Source organism: Schistocerca americana, chromosome 3 (assembly GCF_021461395.2).
Source record: "Schistocerca americana isolate TAMUIC-IGC-003095 chromosome 3, iqSchAmer2.1, whole genome shotgun sequence".
In the NCBI taxonomy this organism is placed as follows: domain Eukaryota; kingdom Metazoa; phylum Arthropoda; class Insecta; order Orthoptera; family Acrididae; genus Schistocerca; species Schistocerca americana.
In genome coordinates this window covers 164198306-164225737 of record NC_060121.1, presented here as the reverse complement: position 1 = coordinate 164225737, position 27432 = coordinate 164198306, and the positions used below count along the sequence as shown (strand labels likewise).

The window sequence follows — 27432 nt, the reverse complement described above, 5'->3', positions numbered from 1 at the left end:
CATACAGTGTGCTAATAAATTGTATGACATGGATAGCAAGTGTCAGCCTTCGACAGCTCACCTGAAGTTGCCTGGCAAGTGCCCAAATGTAGTATTGTCCATGATATGAAACAAAAACTGGTTACATTCCCAAAACATAATTGAGAATATGTGTGCTGTCTGTCTTGTCTGAGTGAGTCAGTGACTTGTATTTAGTATTGGTGTTGTATGGTAACTGGTGCAGCATTTGTGACTAGTGGAATATGGTGATGGTATTTGGATACAGTAATTGCATACTCTTTAACTGTTATCTAGAAAGTCTGTTCCTCACACACACCATCATCTATACATTGCCAGCCAATATCAGTATGATAAGAGTTTTGACTTTATTTATGGAAATATGTCCCACTTGACGTGATATATCACTCAGGAAAAATTTCTCTTTTTGGTTACAGAGAAGCCTTCTTTCTGAATTATCGTGAGTGTTTTGGCCACAATCTTCAACCAAAGTGCACTTATGGTGTCTGCGACTCTTCTGTTTTGTGTGCCTACAGCTCGTGGTCACGTTATCGCTTCCTGAGCACAGGGTTCTGGGTTCGATTCCCGGTGGGGTCAGAGATTTTCACCTGTCTCGAGATGACTGGGTGTTTGTGTTGTCCTCATCATTTCATCATTCATGAATATGGTGAGATTGGGCTGAGCAAAGGTTGGGAATTTGTACAGGAGCTGATAACCGCGCAGTTGAGTACCCAACAAACCAATCACCACCACCACCATCTTCTTCTTCTTCTTTTCTGTTGGGTGCTTCTGTTGGCAGTTCATTGTCGTCGATCTTAGCCGATAGAATGATAGTATATGGCAGCTCAATCTCATGTTTTGTTTCTTAATATTTATTAATTTCTGAGGCTTTGGAAAGGTTGAGAGGCAGCCTAAATAGCTATGAGTGAAACGAGCAGCTATAACAGTTATAATGTTGGTTTTTCACAAATATTTGGCTGCTTTCCCACAATACTTGCATTTCTGAGATTGAGGTTAAGATGTAACTTCATAGCTCATCTTACATTGCTGTGAGTGAAACACCTACGAAGGATCTCGCGGAGCTTCCTACATAATACAGTCTTTCATGTAAGCACACCAGTTAAAGAAAATGGATGACTGGAAAGTACTACCTAATTTCATTGACAAAGCATAGGGTGTTACAAACGAGCAGTGTAGTTGGGTACCCACATCTGACTAATAATTAATTATGTTCATTCCCCATCATTCATCACGGGAACCCTTATCAATAACAGCATGCAATGGGAAAGAATGGACACAAAAGTGCTGCTTTACTCAGCCTTCTGGGTCTCCTCATGACAATCCAGTCTTGAACTGTTCACATCCTTTTTCATTTCTGAGAAAAGTAGATAGTCCAGCAGTAACAGATCAGTAAATAATGTGAATGGTGTAATGTTGAGACCTTATTTTATGGCTGTTCATTGCTACAGCAGAAAAGTAAGGTAATGAGAACCAAGCAAGTTGAAGCTAGCAAGAATTTTTACACTTCCTAATGGAATTTCTTGTTTATTGTTCTAGCTAGAGACAAGAAGTTTTTTTGTATTGTGGAGCTGCTGTTAGGAAACACAGTCAATACCAAAATTATTTTCTGATGCATCATAAGCCTCCTGAATCAGTTCACATCTCTTTTTCACTGAAAATCTGGGTTTTTAGTAATATGTAACTACTGTTGCCTGCTATTCTTCCTTACACTTTCTTGTCAGGTGTCTGTGGTATTTAATGATGATACCTAGATTTATTCCCCTTTTGGAAAGGGAAGTAACTTCAGGTATTGTTTTTGAAATTTTAAAATTTTCTCCTCTTAGCTTCATTTTTTCATCCATTTTTGTATGTTCAGTTATCGTAAACCTCAGGAAGAATGTATAGCATTTGACTTATTTCACACTAGCAGCTGGTTGTGTTTTAGTTTAATACCAGAATATTTACAGCTAATGCTGACGAGAGTGAAATGAAGATTTCTGCAGGAGTTCTCAGGCAGGTGCTGTACATGATTTCTGAATATGATGATTAAAAAGTGTGTTTATTGGCAGTTCTCATTTTTTATTTAATACTTTTGCATCTCTAACAGTGCTCATAAAGCTCTAGATTCCCAGATTCACTGTTGTTCATATTTTGCTTTGAGACACCTCAACACCATTAATACGAGGGTAAGTCAATTATTATCCACAAAGTAGCTATAAAAATTTATTGTAATCAAATAGGAAACTTACAAGAACATCATTTTTCGACATAGTCTCCTTGTGTTTCAACGCACTTGGTCCATAATTGTACAAGCTTCCTGATGACCTCATAAAAGAAGGTTCTCGGTTGAGATGCGAGCCAGGAATGCACCACTTCTTTCACTGCTGTGTCTGAGACAAATAGACGTCCCCTTAATGCCTGTTTGAGTGGACCAAACAAGAGATAGTCAGAAGGGGCAAGATTGGGGCTATATGGAGGATGATCCAGTACTTCAAATTTGAGTTTCTGGAGTATTTCAGCAGTGTGGGCAGCAGTATGCGGACAGGCATTGTCGTGCAACATCACAACACCTTTTGACAGCAATCCTCGGCATTTGCTTTGAAATGCAGGGACCCATCTTGCGCAAACTTTATGAAATGCAAGTCAGTTGTGGATGATTTCTTAGGCAGAACAGTGACTAATTTGCAGACGATGTGCCACTTCGTCAATAGTGAATCATCTGTCTAAGAGAATCATTTCACGTGAACATGCAATGGTTTCTTCATTTGTGGTGGTAAATAGTCTTTCGGCTCCTTCATCGTGCGTAACACTTGTGTGACCATATATGACGGTAGTATCTGTTCCCGAAAGAACAATTACCGTGGATGACCATGCAGCTTTGCTAGAAATGAAATGATAATTAAATGGACACCCTAGCTGCAAACAGGCGTTGATGTACTTCATTGGGGGCATGTTGAAAATGTGTGCCCCGACCGGGACTCGAACCCGGGATCTCCTGCTTACATGGCAGACGCTCTATCCATCTGAGCCACCGCGGGCACAGAGGATAGTGCGTCTGCAGGGACTTATCCCTTGCACGCTCCCCGTGAGATCCACATTCCCAACATGTCCACACCACTACATTCGTAGTGCACCTAATAGTGGTGTGGACAAGTTGGGAAGGTGGATCTCACGGGGAGCGTGCAAGGGATAACTCCCTGCAGATGCACTATCCTCTGTGCCCGCGGTGGCTCAGATGGATAGAGCGTCTCCCATGTAAGCAGGAGATCCTGGGTTCGAGTCCCAGTCGGGGCACACATTTTCAACATGTCCCCAATGAAGTACATCAACGCCTATTTGCAGCTAGGGTGTCCATTTAATTATCATTTCACTTGTGTGACCATTTCAAAAATTTTCAATCCATTCGTAGACACTCCGTTGTGGCAGAACACTGTACTGAAAGTCTTCAATGAATTTCGGCCCATGATACGCCTTCTGACGTCCAAAAACAGATCACTGAACGTTGCTCTTCTTTGGTGCAAATAGACAGCGGAGCAGGCATGATTAACAGCACAGCAGCTTGAAAATTGCAAAGATATAGCAACAAATAAACAAAGCATGCATGATCAATGTAAAATTACAGTACTACCAAAATAAACAAAAATATAACTAAATCGTGGATAATAAGTGACTCACCCTTGTATTTATTTATTGTGATATTATCACCCTAGGCTAAGACTCCAGAGCTTTTTTCGGACATTAACTTCAGTTTTGCCGGGCGTTCATGTCTAAATCTGGACGATACTTTGAAGTTTTCAGTGGTATTTTTTTAAATTCTGGTAGCTGTGGATGTCAGTTTTCAGGGGGTGAAATTAGTGATTTCACTGACATGTTTGTAGAAGTACATTGTACTTCATCTGGATGATGTAACACCACCATTATGCTACCTATGAATTTGAGATCTCACAGATGTCAGCTAGCACCTTTGTCATTTGGAAAGTCTTTGGTTGTAAGAGATTTCTTTCCTTGTCATTATTTTAGTCAGACATGGAAAAGTAATCTGATTTGTGTTTGCATCCCAGAACTCCCTGTGTTTTGTATAAGTAAGTGTTGTAGAACTGATTCTAGTTAGATCCAATGATCCTATATGACACAGTGAACTTGTTGTGTTTTACAAATTTTGAAACCTTGCTTCACTGAGTGGCATTGACAACAATGTTTTTGCATTGGTCTTTACTTTTGTGCACATTTCCGTTTGCTACAATTATTTCATACATTTTAATGTTTCCTGATCAACAATAAAGAATGGTCACCCAGCAGATAGCTAAATTTTCTTATCTTTTTGTGTACTTATGCACAATCCATCATTCATCTGAATGTGAGCGGTTGTGTCTCCTCATTTTTGTTTTTGTTTCCTTCTTAGAATTACCTTTGTAGTAATGTCTCTTGATAATTGGTTTCAGCTATAATAGATAACCTGATTGAGAAAAAAGAAGTGCAAGGATTTTTGAGTGGCCGACAGGCTGGAAGTAGCAGTGTTTATATGCCAGCAATTTTTGCCAAATCATTACAGGATTATGCAGACAACTTTTATAAGCAGAATGGATACTTAGGTGAGCTTTGGTTTCAGTAGTATAAGAATGATTCATGAGAGAAAGCTAAACATAATTCTTAGTTGCATTATATTAGAAAGAAAAAGTGCATTGAGTTTAATTTCCAGATTATGACGACCTCTCAAGAATGGGTGTAAACAATGTACATACTTTTGTTAATGAAAGATTCCCAAAAGAAAAGCTTATAAAAATTAAAAACTTTGCTGTGGGCCCTCAACTTATTGGTCAAATAGAATCAGTTGTTGAGGAAGCAATGTCAACTGGATCATGGGTAGACATAAAGGTAAGTTTTGAAGTGCCTTACATATAAAGCAGATTTATTTATTTTATTTCACATGTCCAGGATTTAGATATACAAAATAATTAAAATACGACGTGATAAATAAAAGTACAGCGCAGTAACAAAAGGCACTCTAAGTCATAACATAATACAGCAAGACACACATGGTTTTCTATTAAATGGACCACAAGCTCCATAATTCCTGCATGGTTACTGTCCCTTGCCCCCTGGCACTGGGTGGCTTTCCCAGTAACGTTAAGCCCTGACCAGCCTTTTTTTGTTTAATCATTTGTTTTCTTCCCATAGAAAGAGCCCCAGATCCAAAAGCCTGAGTGTTTTATATACTTCTTTTTCTTTTCATCTGCCACTATTTTGTGAGTATATTTTCTCTATATATGTCAGATATATTTAAGAGAAGGGCTTCATAAACTGAACAACACATTGGTCCACCTCTGACCCTTATCCAAGCAGGTATTCGGCATGACATCCATCAATAGAGCTGTTGGATTCCTCTTGAGGGATATCTTGCCAAATTCTGTCCATTTGGTGTGTCAGATCATCAAAATCCTGAGATGGTTGGAGAGCTCTGCCCATAATTCTCCAAAAATTGTCAATTTGGCAGAGAGATGGTGACCTTGCTGGCCAAGGCAGAGTTTGGAAACCACAAAGACAAGTATTAGAAACTCTCAGCCGTGTGCTGATGGACATTATCTTGGAAACGTAAGTGCAGAATGGATTGCTATGAAGGGCAACAAAACTTGGTGTAGCATATTGTCGAAGTACCGCTATGCTTTAAAAGTCCTGTTGATTATAACAAAAGGGGTTGTGCTGTAAAAAGAAATCCTGCCGCTGTCTGGGGCACCTCCAGACATATCATCTGGCCATTGGGGCTCTGTTAATACAATTCTACTCCAGTCAATGTGATTCCAGGCCGAAGATATGAACGGAGACTCCTCAGACAGCGGTGGTATGCCCACCTTACTGTCACCCGCCATATGGCCTGAAAAACAGGGCTGATGGTCTAGGGTTCCATTATTTTTTTACATAGACCCCTTTGGTTGTCATCTGTGGAATCTTTTACAGCACAGTGTATGTCAACGATATTTTACCCCTCGATTTGTTGTCCTTCATGGCAAACCATCCCTGGGATACATTTCAGCAAGATAACGACCGCCCACACTTGGCAAGAGTTTCTAGTTTGTCTTCGTGCATGCCAAACCCTAGCTTGGCTGGCTAGGTCACTGGATTTCTTCCCACTTGAGAACATTTGCAGCTTTGTGGGCAGGGCCCTCCAGCTATCTGGGGATTCTGATGATGTAACACACCACAAGGACAGAATTTGGTAAGATATCCCTCAGCAGGACATCTAGCCACTCTATCAATTAATGACAAGCTGAAAAACTACTTGCATTAGGGCCAGAGGTGGACCAATGCATTATTGAGTTTCTCAATGTGTGAAGTTCTTACCATTCAGATTTTTCAGAAATTGTACTCATTTGTTTGTCTGTACATGTACAACACATGTACCGATTTCTGTCCCATTTGGATAAATCCTTTGTGATTGCATACTTTTTTTTCTTGCGGTGTACCTTTCAATTATTTGATAATTTCTGAATGTGTCATAAACTGGACAGTATACTAGTCAGAGGCAGGATACTGTTCTGTGATACCCAATACAAAATCTGTTTTACAAGCTCTTATCACTGAGTTTCCAATACATCTTAAAAAGTCACTTCTCTGAAAACTATAGTGTATTTTGATTGTGAACTTATTCAATGCAGGGCACTATTTTCATATATTTTGCAAATAAATTAGTCTGCTTGCACATTGATCTGTAATTTGTAAGTGTTTGGGAAGACATCTAGCTATTGTTGCCATTGAATAGAACTCTTTGTATGTTAAAAACACACAGGTAAAGTTACAGTTATGTATATTCCTTTGCATTTTATTCACAGGATATTATTCCACCAGTATTTGAGAGAGAAGATGCTGAACATATGTTGGAAAGAGTTGTAAAGAATGTTAAAAATAAGTTCCCGAATCAAGAAATGCATATATTTAACAAGACTGTTTTGGTTTCTGATGCCTTTTTACATCTGCTCCTTAAGTCTTTCGACACAGTGATTCAGAAGAAAGCAGAAAATGTGAGTTGTTATATTTCTTCTTATCATAGTTATTAATGAGAAAGTGTTTTCCCTCTCCTATAATGAGGCAGTTTATTCATTTTTTTAATTATTTAATAGTACAGAATGAACAATGAGAATCCACATTATAATGGACTAAATTTATTGGCAACCATACAAAATGACTCTCATATGTTTGGTTTGGAAATTTTTGATTTAATAAAATTATTCTTATGTAACCACTTAATAAACCCCAAGTTGTCTCTTTTTATTTTGACATAAACTTAAAATTCAATGTTTACTCAGGCAACTTTTGAACAAACCTTGGAAATGTTAAAACTTCCCTTATACCCATTCAGTGCAGATAATTTAGTGTCGGTTACTAGTGAGTTGTCAGGCAGGCATTTGTAGCCTTCCAGCTGGGTTTTGCTTCACAGAAGCTCAGCCATGATGAAATTCTGTAATCTAGTTTTGTAAAGGTGATTGATTGCCAAAAGTGGAAATAAATTATGTTGTTGTTGAGTTAGGCCTTTACAAAAATCTAACAAATTGTCCAATGAAAATGTCCTATGAAATTTATGTTTTTCACAAACTGCTGCTTTAAACACTCATTGTAAGCAAACTACTTGGCCAGTTTTGAGATGTCATTGTTTCAGTAATAACAAATTACACATTTTGGAATAACAGTCAGTAATGTCACATCTCAGTAGTGCCATCTAGTGGTCATTTGTTAAAACTAAAAAGGCAGCTATTATAGTATTCTGTTGCTTACTCAAATGTGAGCATTATGCCATATCATTCCCATGTCACACCTACTCCCAATTTGGCACTCCAGAGGTCAGTTCCCATGTGGACGACCCAAGGACGAGACTTGGCATTTACGACCACTCACCACTTCCTACTGCATTCCAGACATAGCCACCTCCTGTATGTTGAAATATGATGCCACATGTGAAAACAGCCACATCAAATAGAAATTGTGTTATGATTACTGTGCAGTGTTCTTCGCATATGTGGCAACGTATCAAATGTCTGCCTGCACTAATGACTGACCTCAACATTGTGCCAAAGTACAAGCGTTATGATATGATTGCTAAAAAAGCTGCATACCACAGTACTGATGGTTCCAACAGCTGCTTCAGTATGTGTGTCTTTAGGCCTTCTTATTCCCAACACTCACACATCTGAACTGCACAGGTGGGTACTGTCCATCCTGCAGATCATCAGTTCTTGCAGTGCACAATAGAGAAAATAATTCTGCATGAGCATTGGAAAATTTAATTATAAACTTATAGCCCATTACATTTAAAAAGATAAACTTGATGACACAGATGGTTCCACAGATACTAAGTTGGGTGTTCCATGGTTTACTCAAAGAATGCCCTGCATTTTTTTACAAAATTATATATTTGTTTCACTATTGTCAAGGAGATGAAATATGCAGAGGCTTAACTCGCCTGCTCAAACTCGCAGAGTGCTTTTCAGAGTAACCAAAAAATGTATCAGATATAGAATCTTGCCCTGGACTTCCAGGAAATCCATCTTCCTCTTGACAAGCAGAGTATTGAATCCGTTGCAATCAAGTAGACTTGTAAATAAAATGTGTCAACATTATGAGAGATACCTTTGTGGTCAATATTGTCACTGCTGAGGACGGTCATACCTGCATCCATTCCCTCAGAAGAGACAAGGTCATTCTATTTTGCAGCACCATATTTAAACTGTCCTGTAAAAGTGAGCAGCTATGTTATGCTTTTAGCATTTTTTGTAACACAAGTTATACAAGTATTTACTGTGACATTTAATTTCCACTTAATTTTGTATCATTTATTCTTTAATAAAGTTTTTATATGCAATGTGGTATTCAGAATATGGAATATTAATTGATTAATTGTCACAAAGAACCCTCCTCCCCACCCTCTCAGCTACTGCTGACACACGGGCGCAGACCGCGAAGAGAACACCTCGTGAGGGGAGGGGATTTAATACAGCCACCCGCCCTCAGGAGCTCAGTTTGGCAGCACGCCTGACGATGGCGACGTGTCTGATCGCCGAAATATTGTGCCCGTTGGACACTATGGACCAGCAGTACACCTGTGGACTGTTTGAGCAACAAATATGCCAGGAGAAACTGAAGAATCAGTGATTATATGCCTATAACATGGGTTCAAAAATTTTATGAGGCGTATGAATCCCCTTGTCTTGTCAGGTTGTAGATTTCAATGTGTACCAGAGTAGCTGACTGCCATTTGGTTTGACAGCTAGTGATGCTTATCTGCAAGGCAAACAGTCTTTCATTTGCGTGTAAACTGAGAGAAGACAATTGTAGTTTTATATAACTACGTGAATAGGCACAGATGCATTTTAGGCTCACACCTACAATACACAAGTTTTGCAGCATCTAGTAGCATTGGCATTAGGTGCATGAATCAGAAAACCATATAACCACTTAGTTTCCAAAAAGTATTCTGAATATTGTATGTGTTCTATAATTGTGTTGTCTTATACCCTTTCCAAAATCCACACATATTATAAAAATTGTGTGTGCATGCTCCCACATCTTGTCTTAAGTCACTGGAATGATTTCAACCAAACTTGGTACATATATCCTTTAATGTTGGCCAACAATTGCTGTGGTAGTAAGAACCACCTGCATAATGTAGATCAGGATATATGAAGTCATATTCTGTACTATTGAGATACTCGTGCAGTAAGATCAAATTAGGGAAATTCCTGACACCTGGCAACACTTCTGACAGTTTTCAGCTGTGAAGCATAAATGGCTGTAGGTGAAATTAGTAGCAATCTCTAGAGGTACAAAAAGGCATTGCCTTACAGACCTTTATAAAATCGCATTGTAGACACACAAAGCAGTTTCGCCTAGTGTCCAGAAACTGTCTATTCCTAATAGAAAATTGGCAAAGTGTCAGGTTTGTCAGATAGTACTGTTTTAAAAGTAGTAAAAACACAGTCTCAGGTCCTTTCATCAACAAGGATTCTGTGCAAATCACACTTAAATGCCTGGCTGAGGATTCCTCGAACCACATTCACAAAAATTCTCTGTTATTCCACTCTCAAACAGCACACGGAAAAGATGAACACCTTTTTCTTTCTGTGTGAGCCCTGATTTCACTTACTTTTATCGAGCGAGGTGGCGCAGTGGTTAGCACACTGGACTCGCATTTGGGAGGACGACGGTTCAATCCCGCGTCCAGCCATCCTGATTTAGGTTTTCTGTGATTTCCCTAAATCACTTCAGGCAAATGCCAGGATGGTTCCTTAGAAAGGGCATGGCCGATTTCCTTCCGCATCCTTCCCCAATCCGAGCTTGTGCTCCGTCTCTAATGACCTCGTTGTCGACGGGACGTTAAACAATAATCTCCTCCTCTTCCTCCTCCTTCACTTACTTTATTATGATGGTTGTATCTTCCTATGTAGGTTAGTGTCAACAAGATATTTTCACATTTGGAGGGGTTATTTGGTGATTGAAATTTTGTGAGGAGATCTCGCTGCAACAAGAAACGCCTTTGTTTTAATGATATCCACCCGAAATTCTGTATCATGTCCGTGAGACTCTCTCCCCTGTTTCATCATAATACCAAATGTGTTGCCCTTCTACTCCGTGGATCCTATCCGTTACAGATCCCACACGATGCAACAGTACTCCAAAAGAGGACAGGCAGGCATTGTGTAGGCAGTCTCTTAAGTAGATCTGTTGCATCTTCTAAGTGTTCTGCCAATAAAATGCAATCTTTGGTTTGCTTTCCTGACAAAATTCTCTGTGCGTGCTTTCCAATTTAAGTTGTCTAATTACAATTCCTGGATATTTAGTTAAATTGACAGCATTAAATTTTTGTGATTTATCGTGTAACCAAAATTTAACAGATTTCTTTTCATATTCATGTAGATGACCATACACTTTTTTTTATTTAGGGTCCCTTGTCAATTTTCATACCATATAGATATCTATCTAAAATCATTTTGCAGTCTGATTTGCTCTTACGATAACTTTAATAGACAATAAATGACAACATCATGTGCAAACAACCTAAGACGGCTGCTCAGATTGTCTGCTAAATTGTTCATATAGATACGGAACAGCAGAGTGTCTATAACACTACCTTGTGTGAACACAGTATGTGTTCCAAAATTCTGTTGCATCCTCGATGTTAATGATGTGGGCCTGTAATTTAATGGATTACTCCTGTTGACTTTCTTGAATATTGGTGTGACCTGTGCAGCTTTTCAGTCTTTCGTTGTGTGAGCGGTTGTATACGATTAAGTATGGTGCTATTGCGTCAGCATACTGTGAAAGGAACCTAATTCCTCCACAGTCTGGACTGGAAGACCCTCCTGCAGGTCTGGGGATTAGAATAGACACAAGGTATTCCTGCGTGTCGTAAGAGGTGATTAAAAGGAGTCTCATATGTTTCGGTCTTTATGTGATGGCACCTGTAGGCTTTGACCTCCATTTTTCAAAATTTTCCCGAAGAGCGAGCCAATTGGGGAAGGGCGCCTTACATGGTGCATAGTATCCATCGTGCATTGAGATTTAGCCCAATTTCTCATTGTCGCAATACAGCCCCACTCATTCTCCATTTCTTGGGTGAGAACAACTTCCTGGGTGCGTTTTCCACCATGCACTATGCGGTGTCGCAGTCTGAGTTGACGATGAACATGGACTTCTTTGCACCTGATATCCAGCACGGTAGCCAGTCTGCTGTGGTGGGGCCGCCATGTACCCTGTTTGTTGTAGCCCCCTGACCACACAGGGATTGCTCTGCTGACACCTTTGCCGTTAACTCCCCACATATGCCAAGGGGTACATGCCCATCCCGCTGGGGCTTCGGGACTCCCGGCATGGCCATCCTGCCAGGTGGCCTTTGCTGTGGCTGGGTGGCGCCTGTGGGGAGGGCCCCTGGTCGGAGTGGGTGGCATGAGGGCGGATGACACCCAATGAAGTGTAGTCCATCATTCTTGCTGGTGGTGAACCACCAGCAGTCTCTAAGCATTCACGTCACCACCAGCAGTCTCTAAGCATTCACGAGCTCAATTTAACACACAGAAGTACAACCTCAAATCGTTCCCTTCCCTGGCCACACCATGGGAGGAACATCAGGCTAAGGATGGCAGCAGATCTTATTCGCCCCGTCACCTTGTATATTCAAGAGCTGATGGGGAATCTTTCATGACGATGAAGCCTCAGTTTTTTGTTGAACACTTAGAGGACAAGTTTGGGGAGGTGGAGGGATTGTCCAAAATGAGATCTGGGTCAGTCTTGATCAAAACAGCATCCTCTGCCCAGTCACGGACATTACTCGCTTGTGATAAGCTGGGGAATGTTTCTGTAACCATCATACTGCATAAGAGCTTAAATATGGTCCAGGGTATCATATTTCACAGGGACCTTTTTTTGCAGTCTGACGATGAGCTACGTGCCAGTTTAGAGCAGCAAGATGTACATTTTGTCCGGTGTGTCCACAAGGGTCCGAGGGATAATCACGTTGCCACTGGTGCCTTCATCTTGGCCTTCGAGGGTGATACATTGCCCAAGAAGGTCAAGGTGATAGCCCACTGCTCTGATGTAAAGCCCTACATCCCTCCTCTGATGTGGCACTTTTAAGTGCTGGAAGTTCGGCCTTATGTCTTCCCACTGTACATCCAGTGTCACATGTCGAGATTGCGGATGCTCATCACATCCCAGTAATCCATGTGCTCCACCTCCCATCTGTGTCAACTGCCGAGAGCACCATTAGCATTGCTCGTCAGACTGCAAGATTCTCCAGAAAGAAAGTAAAATAATGGAGTACAAGACCTTGGACCAACTGACCTACACTGAGGCTAAGAGAAAATTTGAATACCTGCCTCCTGTATGTATGACATCGTCTTACGCCGCTGCTAAAACAGTTCTGGTACCATCAGCCCTGCCAACCCCAGTCATGTCTTAGAGCCGGAAGACTACACTTGGCCCCTTGATTATGGGGAGCTCAAAAGCAGCTGGTTGTATTATTTATGGTTTCATGGCTCTCCTCAGTCCCTGAGACTGAATCAGTTAAGCCCTCCCATCCAGACAAACCTAATGAGCAGTGAGAGAAACCTAAAAAGAAAAAGACCCCCAAGAACCAAGGCGCTGTGGTGGCACCCACACCACCACTACTTACAAGCTCTGTGTCTGAGGATGACGTTGAGATTCTGGCGTCTCCTGAGGACCTAGTTCTCACTGGCCCCTCAGACACAATGGATATATACTGCTCAAGCAAAAAGTCAGTGGCAGCAGGTGACCTGAGGCGTAAACTGCCTCATTGAATGAATGTTCCATGCCTTCCCAGTATCACGATGACGTCATCCTCCAGTGGAATCGCAGCGGTTTTTTCCACCATAGCGACTACAATCGAGTGACAGGTGGAGTTTACATTTATGTCCTAAACTCAGTCTGTAGTGAAGCTGTGCCCCTTCAAACCTCTCTTGAAGCTGTGGCTGTCAGAATAAGGATGACACAGGAAATAACTATCTGTGATGTATATCTTCCTCCAGATGGTGCAGTACCCCTGAATGTATTAACTGCACTGATTGATCAACTCCCTAAACCTTTCCTACTTTCGGGAGATTTTAACCCCCATAACCTCTTGTGGGGTGGCACCATGCTTACTGGCCGAGGCAGAAATGTCGAAACTTTACTGTCTCAGTCCGACCTCTGCCTCTTAAATACTGGGGCCGCCACCCATTTCAGTGTGGCTCATGGTAGTTACTTGGCCATTGATTTATCAATTTGCAGCCCAGGACTTCACTCATCTACCCACCGGAGAGCACATGATGACCTGTGTGATAGTGACCACTTCCCCATCTTCCTGTCACTGCCCCAGCATCAGGCCCATGGACATCTGCCTAGATGAGCTGTAAACAAGGCAAAGTGGGAGACTTTCACCTCTGCTGTCACCACTGAATCTTCCCCACATGGTAACATCAATGTGATGGTTGAGCAGGTGACTACAACGATTGTTTCTGCGACAGAAATTGCGATACCTCACGCTTTAGGGTGCCCAAATCGTAAGGCAGTCGGTTGGTGGTAGCTGGAAGTCGCTGAAGCAATTAAGGAGCATCGGCGAGCTCTATAGTGGCATAAGTGGCACCCTTCCCTGGAGCACCTCATAGCCTTAAAACGACTCTGTGCCCGCGTTCGCCAACTTATCAGATGACGGGAGTGTTGGGAGAGATATGTCTCTACCATTGGGTGCCATACATCGCCTTCCTAAGTCTGGGCAAAGATCAAATGTGTTTTTGGATACCAGACCCCAACAGGTGTTCCCAGTGTTGCCATAAATGGTGTGTTATCTACCAACGCAAACACAATTACCGAGCACTTAGCTGAGCACTTTGCTCGAGCCTCTGCGTCGGAGAATTACCCCCCAGCTTTTCGCACTCTCAAACGGCGGCTGGAAGGGAATGTCCTCACATTCACTACATGCCACAGTGAATCCTATAACACCCCATTTACAGAGTGGGAGCTCCTCAGTGCCCTTGCACATTGTCCCGAAACAGCTCCTGGGCCAGATCAGATCCACAGTCAGATGGTTAAACATCTCTCATCCGACTGCAAGCGACAGCTCCTTGTCATCTTCAACCGGATCTGGTGCGATATTGTCTTTCCATCGCAGTGGCGAGAGAGCACCATCATTCTGGTGCTGAAAACTGGTAAAAACCTGCTTGATGTGGATGGCTATAGGCCCATCAGCCTCACCAACATTCTTTGTAAGCTGTTGGAACATATGGTATGTCAGTGGTTGGGTCGGGTCCTGGAGTCACATGGCTTACTGTCTCCATGTCAGGGTGGCCTCTGCCAGGGTCGCTCTACCACTGATAATCTTGTGTCCCTTGAGTCTACCATCGGAACAGCCTTTTCGAGATGGCAAAACCTGGTTGCCGTCTTTTTTGACTTACATAAAGCATACAACACGACCTGGTGATTTCATATCCTTGTCACATTGTATGAGTGGGGTCTCCGGGTCCCACTCCAGATTTTTATCCATAACTTCCTGTCACTCCTGTGCCTCCCATAGTTCCATCCGCATACAGGAGAATGGAGTCTCGCAGGGCTCTGTATTGAGTGTGTGTGTATTTTTAGAGGCTATTAATGGTCTAGCAGCAGCTGTAGAACCGTCGGTCTTACCTTCTCTGTATACGGATGACTTCTGCATTTCATACTGCTGCTCCAGTACTGGTGTTACTCAGTGGTGCCTACAGGGAGCCATTCACAAGGTGCAGTCTAGGGCTCTAGCCCACAGCTTCCAGTTTTCAGCTGCAAAGTCGTGTGTCATGCACTTCTGTTGGCTTCATACCATTCATCTGGACCCAGAACTTTACCTTCATGACCATCCAGTCACAGTAGTGGAGACCTATCAATTCTTAAGACTGGTTTTCGACACTCAATTGACTTGGTGTCCTCATCTTTGTCAGCTTAAGCAGAAGTGCTGGCAGCACCTCAATGCCCTCCATTGCCTGAGCAGCACCAATTGGGATGCAGGTCGCTCTACCCTGCTGCAGCTTTACAGAGCCCTTGTCCAATCCTGAATTGACTATAGGAGTGTGGTTTATGGTTCGGCAGCACCCTCAGTGCTGCATTTACTTGACCCTGTGCATTCGTTGTTCTCCTGAGCATCTGAATTACCGTCTCCTTTTCCCACCTGCGGCAGTCCATCTACCACATTGGCAGCCCAGGTCAGGGCTAACGATTGTGGTTGGTGTGCGGTCCCTTCTCTCCGAACTGGAGTCCTTCCCTTTACCACCTCTACTTGCGGTCCGTTCACGTATTCCTCTATGGTGTACACCTCAACTGCAGCTCTGCCTGGACCTTCTACATGGCCCTAAGGACTCCGTTAACCCTGCGGCTCTCTGCTGTCACTTCCTCTCGATTCTTGACGTGTTTTGGGGCTCTGAAGTGGTTTACACTGACGGCTCAATGGCTGATTGTCACATTGGCTTTGCCTACATTCACGGCGGCCATATTGAACAACATTTCTTACCTGATGGCTGCAGTGTATGCACTGCAGATCTGGTGCCCATTTCTCGTGCACTACAGTGTCTCCTTTAATGCTCTGGGGAGTCTTTCCTTTTATGTACTGACTCCTTGAGCAGCCTGAAAATTATTGACCAGTGTTACCCTCATCATCCTTCAGTAGCATCCGTCCAGGAGTCCATCTATGTCCTGGAATGGTCCAGTCATTCAGTGGTGTTCATGTCGGAATCCCAGGAAATGAACTTGCTGACAGGCTGGCCAAACAGGCTACATGGAAACCACTTCTGGAGATCGGCATCCCTACAACTGACCTGCGTTCGTTATTACGCCACAGGATTTTTCAGCTTTGGGAGACGGAATGGCAAAATCTCAGTATACACAACAAACTGCGAGCCATTATGGGGACCACGAATGTGTGGAAGTCCTTGATGAGGGCCTCTTGCAACGACTCCATGGTTCTCTGCCGTTTCCGCATTGGCCATGCCTGGGTGACCCATGGCTATCTCCTGTGCTGTGAAGACCCACCTCACTGTCGGTATGGCACCCGGTGGACAGTGGCACATGTTCTTCTGCTCTGTCCTTCTTTGGATGCCCTGCAACTTCATGATCAGTTGCTGGACTCGTTATCATTGATTTCAGCAGACAACGCCTCATCGGCTGATTTGGTTTTACATTTCATCTGTGAGGGTGGGTTTTATCATTCGGTATGTTTTAGCGCATGTCCTTTGTCCCTCTGTGACCTCCACCCTAGTGCTTTCAGGGTGGAGGTTTTAATGTGTTGCAGGGTGGCTAGCTTTTCCTTTTTATTTTTGTGGTCGGCCAGCCACTGTAATCTGCTTCCTTGTTTTACTCTCTTCTGTTTCTTGTATCTCTGTGTTGTTTTCTTGTCTTCTTTTGTTCCTTTTAGTGTTTGTTGCCTTTCCTTCGTTCTTGTAGTCTTTCCTTTCTTTCCGTTTTGTGTTATATGTCTTGTCTGTTTTATTCTCACACTTGTGGCATTGTTTTATTAGGAACAAGGGACCGATGACCACATAGTTTGGTCCCTTTCCCCCTCTTTTAAACCAACCAACCATCTGGACTGGAAGAGTTGCTTTTATTAAGTGATTTATATTGCTTCATTACTCCAAGGATATCAATGTCTTAAGTTATTCATGTTGATAGCTCTTCTTGATTCAAATTCTGGAATATTTACTTCATCATCTTTGGTGAATGAATTTTGGAAAACTGTGTTTAGTAGCTTTGCTTTAGCAGTGCTTAATCGGTAGTATTTCTATTGGTATCACACAGAGAAGGCATTTGTCTTGCCACTAAGATAATTTACATTCAACTAGAATCTCTTTGTATTTTCTGCCAGGTTTTGGAGACAAAGTTTCATTGTGGGAACTGTTATAAGCATCTCACATTGAAATCCACACTACATTTGGAGGTTCTGTAAAAGGTCACCAATTTTGAGGATTTGGTGTTCATTTAAATTTGGCATGCTTTTTACATTGTTTGTGCAACAGTGTTCAGTCCTGTTTTGTTTACTATGTTGGATCACCTCCATTGTTAGTTTATTTGTAATAAATCTCTCAGTTGCTATCGATACTCTTTCTTTGAATTCAAGCCACATCTCGTATACACTTACGTTGTTAATTTGAAATGAATGGAGATTGTCTCTCAGGAAGGTGTCACGCAAATTTTTATCTGCGTTTTTGAATGTATATTTTTTGTTTATTTTTGGAATATTTGGGAGTTACATTCCTGTGTTTGCTGATCCCTGCGTCTGTTTTGATGCTCGTTATTACATCAGGATTATTTGTTGCTTAGAGGTCAAGTGTGTTTTCACAACTGTTTACTATTGGAGTGGGCTCATGGACTAATTGCTTGAAATAATTTTCAGAAAATGTGTTTAGCACAATTTCAGATGATGATTTATGCATACCTTGCCCTTTTTCTCACATGATATACTGCAAACTATGGATGAAAGGCAACAAGCAGATTTCATATTTCTAGATTTCCGAAAAGCATTTGACACAGTGCCCCACTGAAGGCTGTTAATGAAGGTACAAACATAGGGAATACGTTCACAGATATGTGAGTGGCTCAAAGACTTCTTAAGTAATAGAACCCATTATGTTGTCCTTGGTGACGAGTGTTCATCGGAGACCAGGGTATCATCAGGAGTGCTCCAGGGAAGTGTGATAGGCTCACTGTTGTTCTGTATATACATAATTCATTTGATGGACAGGGTATCCAGCAATCTTCTGTTGTTTGATGATTATGCCGTCGTGTACAGTAATGTGTCAAAGATGAGTGACTGTAGGAAGATACAAGATGACTTACACAAAATTTCCAGTTGGTGTGATGAACAGCAGCTGGTTCTAAATGTGGAAAAATATAAATTAATGCAGATGAGTAGGAAGACCAAACCTGTAATGTTCGAATACAGTATAACAAGTGTCCTGCTTCACACAGTCAAGTTGTTTAAATATTTGGGCATAATGTGGCAAAGCAATGTGAGACTGGAACAAGCATGTGAGAACTGTGGTAGGGAAGTCGAATGGTTGACTTGAGTTTATTGGAAGAATTTTAGGAAAGAGTAATTCACTTGTAAAGTAGACTGCGTGTAAGACGCCGGTGCGACCTATTCTTCAATACTTCTCAAGGGTTTCATATTAATACCAGGTTCGATTGAAGGAAGACATCGAAGCGATTCAGAGGCAGGCTGTTAGTTTTGTTACCAGTAGGTTTGAACACACGTAAGAGGTATGGAGAAGCTTCGGGAACTCAAACGGGAATTCCTGGAGGGACGGCGATTTTCTTTTTGAGAAACACTGTTGAGAAAATTTAGAGAACCGGCATTTGAAGCTGACTGCCTAATGATTCTACTGTTGCCAACATACATTGCGCGTAAGAACCACGAAGATAAGAGAAATTAGGGCTCATACGAAGGCATATAGACAGTCATTTTTCCCTCACTCTGTTTGCAAATGGAACAGGAGAGGAAATGACTAGTATTTCTACAGGGTACCCTTGGCCATGCACCTTACAGTGGCTGGCAGAGTACCTAAGTAGATGTAGATGTAGATACCTCCAGATTTAAACATGTACTTTCGCCAACATATTGAGCGTAAGTTGAAGTCACTACCAACTGTAATTGTATGAGTCGAGTACACATTTGAAATGAGACTCAAATTGTTTTTAACCTTTCTGCAACTGCATCATCTGCATTGGGAGTTTGTCGAAAGGACCCAATTATTTTTTTATTCCAGTTGCCAAGAATGACCTCTACCAATACTAACTTGCAAGAGCTGTCTACTTTAATTTCACTACAAGGCAAGCTACTTCTAACAGCAACAAACACACCACTGCCAACTGTATTGAGCCTATCCTTTCTGAACACCATTAGGCCCTTAGCTTAAATTTCGTCTGAACTTATCTTTGGTATTAGCCAGCTTTCACAACCTATAACAATTTGAGCATCAGTGCTTTCTATTAGCACTTTGAGCTCTGGTATTTTCCCAACACAGCTACGTCAATTTACTATTGTTATACCAATGGTTCCCAGATCTACATTCTTCCTGTGATTGACCTGAGCCCTTTGAGACTGATTCCCCGAGATGCTCTAACCTAAAAAACTGCCCAGTCCACTCTACACAGCCCCCACTACCAGTGTAGCCACCTCATAAATCTAATTGAGTCCTGATCTGTTTAGCAGAACCTGAAACCCCACCACCCTGTGGTGCAAGTTCAGGAATCTGTAGCCTATGCAGTTGCAGAACCATCTGAGCCTCTGATTCAGACCCTGCAGTGGGCTCTGTACCAGAGATCCGCAATCAGTCCTGTCGACTATGCTGCAAATGCTGAGCTCTGCTTTCATCTCGCAAGCAGGACTGGCAGCCTGTACAACTTCTGATAGCTGCTTGAAACCAGAGAGTATCTCTTCAGACACAAAGCGACATGCATCATTGGTACCAATGCGAGCTACCACTTGTAGTTGGCTCTTCATGGCATCCAGGAGGACCTGTTCCATGTCTGTATTGACTCCACCCAGTATGCACAAGGAGTACACGTTGGCTCTCTCTCTCTCTCTCTCTCTCTCTCTCTCTCTCTCTCTCTCTCACCCCCCCCCCCCTTCCTGCCCCTCCACACCAGCAGCCAAGTCCATAAGAGGCCCCATAATGTATCTAACATTGGAGCTGCTAACTACAATAATCATAACCTCAGTGGCTGCCCAGATCTTGTAGGCTGAGAGGTTTTCTCTTAAACAGGACAAGTGACTGCACCTGGCTGAGAGACACTGTCAGCCACTGATTACACCTGGAACCTCTTTGTCAGACTAACTGGGGAGGCCTTAGGTTCAGTGTTGCGGGAAGTATCTTGCAGACTGCCACACTTTGAGGTGACCTCCCACTCAACCACAGGCGAGGGGTCAACCTCAAAGCCAGCAGTATGTGGGCTGGCCACTGGTGCAGACCAATCTGTGGACTTTTGGGTCGTGCTGGATGTCCATTGGATCCCTATTGCTGGCCCACAACAGTGATGCCCATCCACTGCAGCCTCAAGCTATGAAACTGAAATGAACACAGCCTGGAGCTGAGAGCAAAGTCTCACAATTCGGCTCACATTTGTGGACAGCAGTCACAGTCCCTATCCATACACTATACAGACAGACAAAGGACTATCAGTATGCCCTGTGGAACTCTACTATATACACTGATGAAAACACAATAAGAGTGTGTATTAAATTAGATTAACATGCAGTGACTCAAAAACTAAAGTACAAAAGTGTGCAGGTGATGATAATTCGCTCCTTATTAGGAACTTGTAATATGTCACAAAATCAGTTTCTGACACAGATGAAAACATGACAACTGTGTGTATTAAATATTAAATTAGCACACAGAAATTCAAAAACTAAGCTAACAAAGCACAAAGATGAAACTGTATAATTCACTCCTGGTTAGGAACCCGTAAAATTTCACAACAACGATTACTTCCCTGTTGCTGCTCTGTCTTGGCTGGCAGCTGCGGCCTGTCTGACTAGTGCCAACAAGTGATCACCAGCTTCAAAACAAACAAACAAACAAACAGAAAAACAACTGTTGACATATGCTACAAAACTCTACTAGACACTGACGAAAATGCAAAATGTGTGTCTAATAAATTAGATTAACATGCAGAGATTTAAAAACGAATCTACCAAAGCATACAGTTGAGCACAGATTTCTATAAACAATAACATTGTCAGCAATCTGAATGTGTTGCTGATCTTATCGTTTACCTGTACTAATGTACTTCAGTGGTACTATTGCACTTCCTACAGCACACCTGATGCTACTTTTATTTCTGTTGAACATAAGGTACTTTCTCATGTTCTCAAGCTGTATCACTAAATTGTTGAGTTGGTGTTTTGGGTGCCTTCCCTAGTTCATTTCTGGATGGTCTCATGTTTCCAAACTTTTCCTATCTACTTCCATATTAAAGAAATTATAATTTTGAAAGTTACTGACTGTGTGACTAAAATTATATGCTTGTGTTCACTGCTTCTTGTTAGTAGAAATTTTATGTTAAGTGATTTTTAATGTTCCTGTATGTGTGTTAGGAAATGATTTTGTTTTTACAACTTACCATTAATTTTTATGTCTACTTTTTTCGGTACTTTCAGGCAGTATCTTCTGGTGCTTACATTGCAGCACAGATAGAAAACAAACTACCAAATAAGAAAGTGGCAGTGGAACAGGAGACTAAAGTTGACCGTCGTGAAGAAAGACGCAAGAAAGCTGCTGGAGGAAAAGGTGGGGGTGGCACACAGGTAGTGTTGGAATCTGCCCTTCTTGATTCTCTTCTGTGTTGTCTGTTTTCATTTTTACAAACCAGAAAATGTACTGTTGTCTTGAATCTCAAAAAGTTCTTCACCATTTTACTTCAAAATTTTACTTGATGCTCAAACATTTGAACAGACATATATATATATATATATATATATATATATATATATATATATATACATATATTAAAAAAAAATACAAAAATAGACAAGGACTTCTGAGGTTCGAACTGCTTGGGAACTGCTTCTACTCCACATAATTTTTCAGAATGTGTATAATGCTTGTATAAGGGTGTGTTTGACCATGTAAATCACTGTGCATAAAAAAGAATTACTAATAGCAAAGACTAATGCAAAATCCTGATGTGTAAGAGGTCAGTGCTGTCCAGGGCAGCAGTCGAACATTTTCTGTATTCAGAAAGGCCCCTACAGGACCTGCAACATGTGGTCGTGCATTATCCTGCTGAAATGTAGGGTTTCGCAGGGATCGAGTGAAGGGCAGAGCCACGGGCCGTAACACATCTGAAAGGTAACATCCACTGTTCAAAGTGCCGTCAATGCGAACAAGAGGTGACCGAGACGTGTAACCAATGGCACCCCATACCATCACGCTGGGTGATACGGCAGTATGGTGATGATGAATACACGCTTCCAATTTGCGTTCACCGTGATGTCACCAAACACGGATGCAACCATCATTATGCTGTAAACAGAACCTGGATTCATCCGAAAAAATGACGTTTTGCCATTCGAGCACCCAGATTTGACGTTGAGTACACCATCGCAGGCGCTCCTGTCTGTGATGCAGCGTCAAGGGTAACTGCAGCCACAGTCTCCGAGCTGATAGTCCATGCTGCTGCAAACGTCATCCAACTGTTAGTGCAGATTGTTGTTCTCATGCAAATGTCCCCATCTGATGACTCAGGGATCAAGACGTGACTGCACGATCAGTTACAGCCGTGCGGATAAGATGCTGTCATCTTGACTGCTAATGATAAGACGCCGTTGGGATCCAGCACGGTGTTTCGTATTACGCTCCTGAACCCACCGATTCCATATTCTGCTAACAGTCATTGGATCTCAACCAACGCGAGCAGCGATGTCACGATACGATAAACCACAATCGCGATAGGCTACAATCCGACCTTTATCAAAGTCGGAAACGTGATGGTATGCATTTCTCCTCCTTACATGAGGCATCACAACAACGTTTCACCAGGCAACGCTGGTCAACTGCTGTTTCTGTATGAGAAATGGGTTGGAAACTTTCCTCATGTCAGCACATTGTAGGTGTTGCCTCCGGCGCCAACATTGTGTGAATGCTCTGAAAAGCTAATCATTTGCATATCACAGCATCTTCTTCCTGTCGGTTAAATTTCGTGTCTGTAGCCCGTCATCTTTGTGGTGTAGCAATTTTAATGGCCAGTAGTGTATCACATCTTTACCTGCCATTTAACAGGGCTGTTCATAGTGCTTTAAATTCATTAGTTCTTCCGTCTTTCTTGTCATACTAAGAAATTCTCTTTGTCCCTGGAATTTTCAGTTTTTACTGTGTAGCGGCGAATTTCTCCCTAAAGGTAGATACAGAACACATGTACAGTTATTACAACACATCAATGCCTGAAACCACTAGTTTGGTAATTGATCGTATTGCTGTTTCTAATAAATGCATCAAGTTCAACACTTACTATTTCCCACTAGACAAGCACCCCTCAAAAGTGATAATTATGTAAGAAAATGCAGTTGATTGTAGTTTCTTATTTTAATTTTATGGGAAATTGAAGTCAAGATTATCCTGAATCCATGCAGCTATGAACTTTATTCATCATCCCAAAGAAAATGCTGTGATTTTATATATATAATACAGGGAAACATTCCATGTGGGAAAAATATATCTAAAAACAAAGATGATGTGACTTACCAAACGAAAGTGCTGGCAGGTCGATAGACACACAAACACAAACATACACACAAAATTCAAGCTTTCGCAACCAACGGTTGCTTCATCAGGAAAGAGGGAAGGAGAGGGAAAGTCGAAAGGATGTGGGTTTTAAGGGAGAGGGTAAGGAGTCATTCCAATCCCGGGAGCGGAAAGACTTACTTTAGGGGGAAAAAAGGACAGGTGTACACTCGCGCGCACACACACCCATATCCAACCACACATACACCTATGAAGTAATGGTATTCCAATTCAAAAACATTGCTTAAATAGAGTATTCCACTTTTAAATCATGCAGTAAACTCCATATATTTTAAGCCTGGCTCTGCTTTAATCCCCTCTTCTTTCATTCTATTTTTCAGGGTCGTGAAACAAAAATGAAATCTCTGAAGAAGAAACCTCAGCGTGGTCATGTGCAGGATGAGGATTCAGATGAAGATGCTGGTCCAGTACCAACTAAGAAGCTTGAACTTCTTAGTATTTCAGACATTGAAGAAGTTTTAAGAAAGGAGAAGTCCTTACAAGATGATGAACTTGATGAACTGGTGTCTGAAATTGCAGCAGCATTACATTCGTAAGTTGTCACTGTCAATCACGATTACTCTAGCATTTTCTTCTTCTCTTCCTATTTTCTTCTGGTGGTGCTACTCATCCCTTCTCCTGTATTTCTTTTTGTCCTTTCCACCTTCCCTGCCTTCTTACCTCTGCGTATTCATTTCCTGTTCACGTGTTGTTCATCTGCCTCTTGCTTCCTACTTTCATACCCTTTCCAGTTTGTGGTGAAAAGAGAAGACATAGATATTGGAGAAAATGATATTATCCCATTGCCATCTGAACTTGAAATATTATTAAAGTTATCTTTAGATTGTGGAGAATGCTTTTCAGGAAGCTTGATCTAAAAGGCCCACTTACAAAATGTGCAGTTATTCTCTGAAGTGTCCATAATCTTTGAATGAAAGGAAAGATCTACAGTTTTGTGGTCTCTGTTATTCTTGTAGTTGCATTTCAAGCATACTCAAACAAATTTGAGCCCTGTTATTGCTGACAAAATGTACATTTATTCTCCAGACCGAACAATAATCTTTGAATAAGAGGAAAGATCTAAATTTTACTGGTCTCTATTAGTCTCATAGCTGCAATTCAAGCATAGTTAAATATCACTGACAAATCTGTTGTCTCTGCAGTTGTTAAGCCTAAAATCACATTGGACAAAAAATTAGTCACTCCCAGTAGACATTATGTTGATATAATGTGATACTGCCTCTCACCCTGATAATTGCTCTAGTACTGCACGGTAGAATGTCTGCAATTCCTTCAGGTGAATCATATGCAGCTGAACACATTTATTGATAATCAGAACCAATAGGGCTACCAAATTGTGAGGATGTTGACTGCTTCATTTTAACTGCTGTTCCAGATAGACACAGGCACTTTCTGAATGATTAAGGATGGATTATTTAGGTAGCCAGCTGAGGTGCAGTAGGGTATTCGAGTGTGGAACAAACAGGAATGTATGCATGCAGCCCAGTGGACATGGCCGACTCTTGAAAAATGGGAGTGTTCACAGCTTATTCATAATGAACCGGTAGGAAAAAGGGCAACTTATGGTTACTGAGGATGTTGAAGTAAACATCCTGATTCATGTTCTCAGCAACATGTATGTGAGAGCCCAAATCATGGTACAAAACCAACCCAAAAAAATCTCAGAACCTCCTCGATCTTCAACTCTGCCTTCCACACTGTAGGTTAAATGCCACACTGCACCACCAGTGCACCTAACATCTTGCATCTTCTGAAAAGAAGCAAAATCATGAGTCGTTGGACCACTGTTATAACGTCAAGTTTAACACATATATTTCAGAACGACACAACACATATGTCACAAAGTAAGTTGACAAGCAAGACATGTGTACACGTTAGCATTCGAATGAGCACTGAGTCCCAGTCTAGTGGCCGCTGCTCGGCTGGCCGCTTAGGTGGCGCAACTGCTGCATGGCTGGCAGACAGCGCCGTATGTAGAGGACGTGCGTAATTGCGCGGCGGCGCTTTGAACGATCGGCAAGTCACAACTAACACATTGTGTGCCTCCAGTCAGATACTGTCCAGCTTCTGCATTGTTTGACTCTGAAAATGTGCAGCTTTGTGTATTGCTGCAAGAAATGACCTTCCCTTGGAAATGTTCACTCAGAAACTAGTCAAGGTGAACCCGCATTCAATGACGGCAGCAATTCCTGTCGGGTTGGAAACTGATTGTCGGTGACAAAGGTGTGACATTCATCCCTATTTCCTGTTGGTTGTGATATTTTTATTACTACTGTCCACATGCATCTTTAGATGGCAGAGAGTGATCGAACATTCCTTGTAGATGGAGCATGTTGATACACCAACAAATTGAGCAACATCATTCACAGTATGGTCATGGGCGTGCCCAAATGTGACAGTTCCTTTCTATCATTCTGTTACATCACCATATGAGCCCATTTTACTGCACTGGTTGCATACAATGGATCTGCGTGCGCAACCCCCCCCCCCCCCCCCCCCCCCCCCCACACACACACACACTCTCACACCACACACACACCACTGTACTGACATACACTGAAGAGCCAAAGAAACTGGTACACCTGCTGAATACTGTGCAGAGCCCCCACAAGTGTACAGAAGTGCCGCAACATGACGTGGCATGGACTTGACAAATGTCTGAAGTAATGCTGGAAGAAATTGACATGATGAGTCGTGCAGGGCTGTCCATAAATCCGTAAGAGTATGAGGGGGTGGAGATCTCTTCTGAACAGCACATTTTAAGGCTTCCCAGGTATGCTCAGTGATGTTCATGTCTGAGGGGTTTGGTGCCAGAGGAGTGCTTAAACTGAGAAGGACGTTCCTAGAACCACTCTGTAGCAATTCTGGACGTGTGGGTGTCACATTGTCCTGCTGGAATTGCCCAAGTCTGTTGGAATGAACAATGGACATAAATGGATGCAGATCATCAGACAGGATGCTTACATATGTGTCACCTGCCAAGAGTCATATCTAGACATATCAGGGGTCCCATATCGCTCCAACTGCATGTGCCCCACAGCTTTACAGAGCCTCCACCAACTTGAACAGTCCCCTGCTGACATGCAGGGTCCATGGATTCAAGAGGTTGTCTCCATACCCGTACACGTCCATCCACTCGATACAATTTGAAATGAGACTCGTCTGACTGGGCAACATGTTTCCAGTCATCAACAGTCGAATGTTAATGTTGAAGGGCCTTGGTGAGGCATACAGCTTGCGTTGTGCAGTCATCAAGGGTACAAGAGTGTGCTTCGGCTCCCATATTGATGTTGTTTCGTTGAATGTTTCACATGCTGACACCTGTTGGTGGCCCAGCATTGTAATCTGCAGCAGTTTGCGGAAGGGTTGCACTTTTCACATTGAATGATTCTCTTCAGTTATTGTTGATCCCACTCTGGAAGGATCTTTTTCCGGCGGCAGCAGAGTTGGAGATTGGATGTTTTACTGGATTCGTGATATTCACGGTACACTTGTGAAATGGTTGTATGGGAAAATCCCCACTTCATCTCTACCTCGGAGGTGCTGTGTCCCATCATTCATGCACTGACTATAACACCACGTTCAAACTCACATAAATCTTAATAACCTGCCATTGTAGCAGCAGTAACCAATC

The 27432-nt window shown here is 42.1% G+C and overlaps 1 protein-coding gene and 1 non-coding gene across 2 annotated transcripts in view; one reads left to right on the top strand and one right to left on the bottom strand.

The window, feature by feature from the left end:
- The window catches only part of LOC124605522 (E3 UFM1-protein ligase 1 homolog), a 65388-nt gene that overhangs the window by 4572 nt on the left and 33384 nt on the right, over nucleotides 1-27432 (top strand). The window contains exons 5-9 of the mRNA XM_047137265.1: nucleotides 4440-4589; nucleotides 4697-4872; nucleotides 6825-7013; nucleotides 21656-21802; nucleotides 24119-24330. Coding sequence (XP_046993221.1) covers nucleotides 4440-4589; nucleotides 4697-4872; nucleotides 6825-7013; nucleotides 21656-21802; nucleotides 24119-24330 — 874 coding nt within the window. The remainder of the gene's footprint in view (nucleotides 1-4439; nucleotides 4590-4696; nucleotides 4873-6824; nucleotides 7014-21655; nucleotides 21803-24118; nucleotides 24331-27432) is intronic.
- Trnat-ugu lies at nucleotides 2962-3036 on the bottom strand. Its single transcript has one exon. It is a non-coding gene; the product is annotated as a tRNA-Thr (tRNA).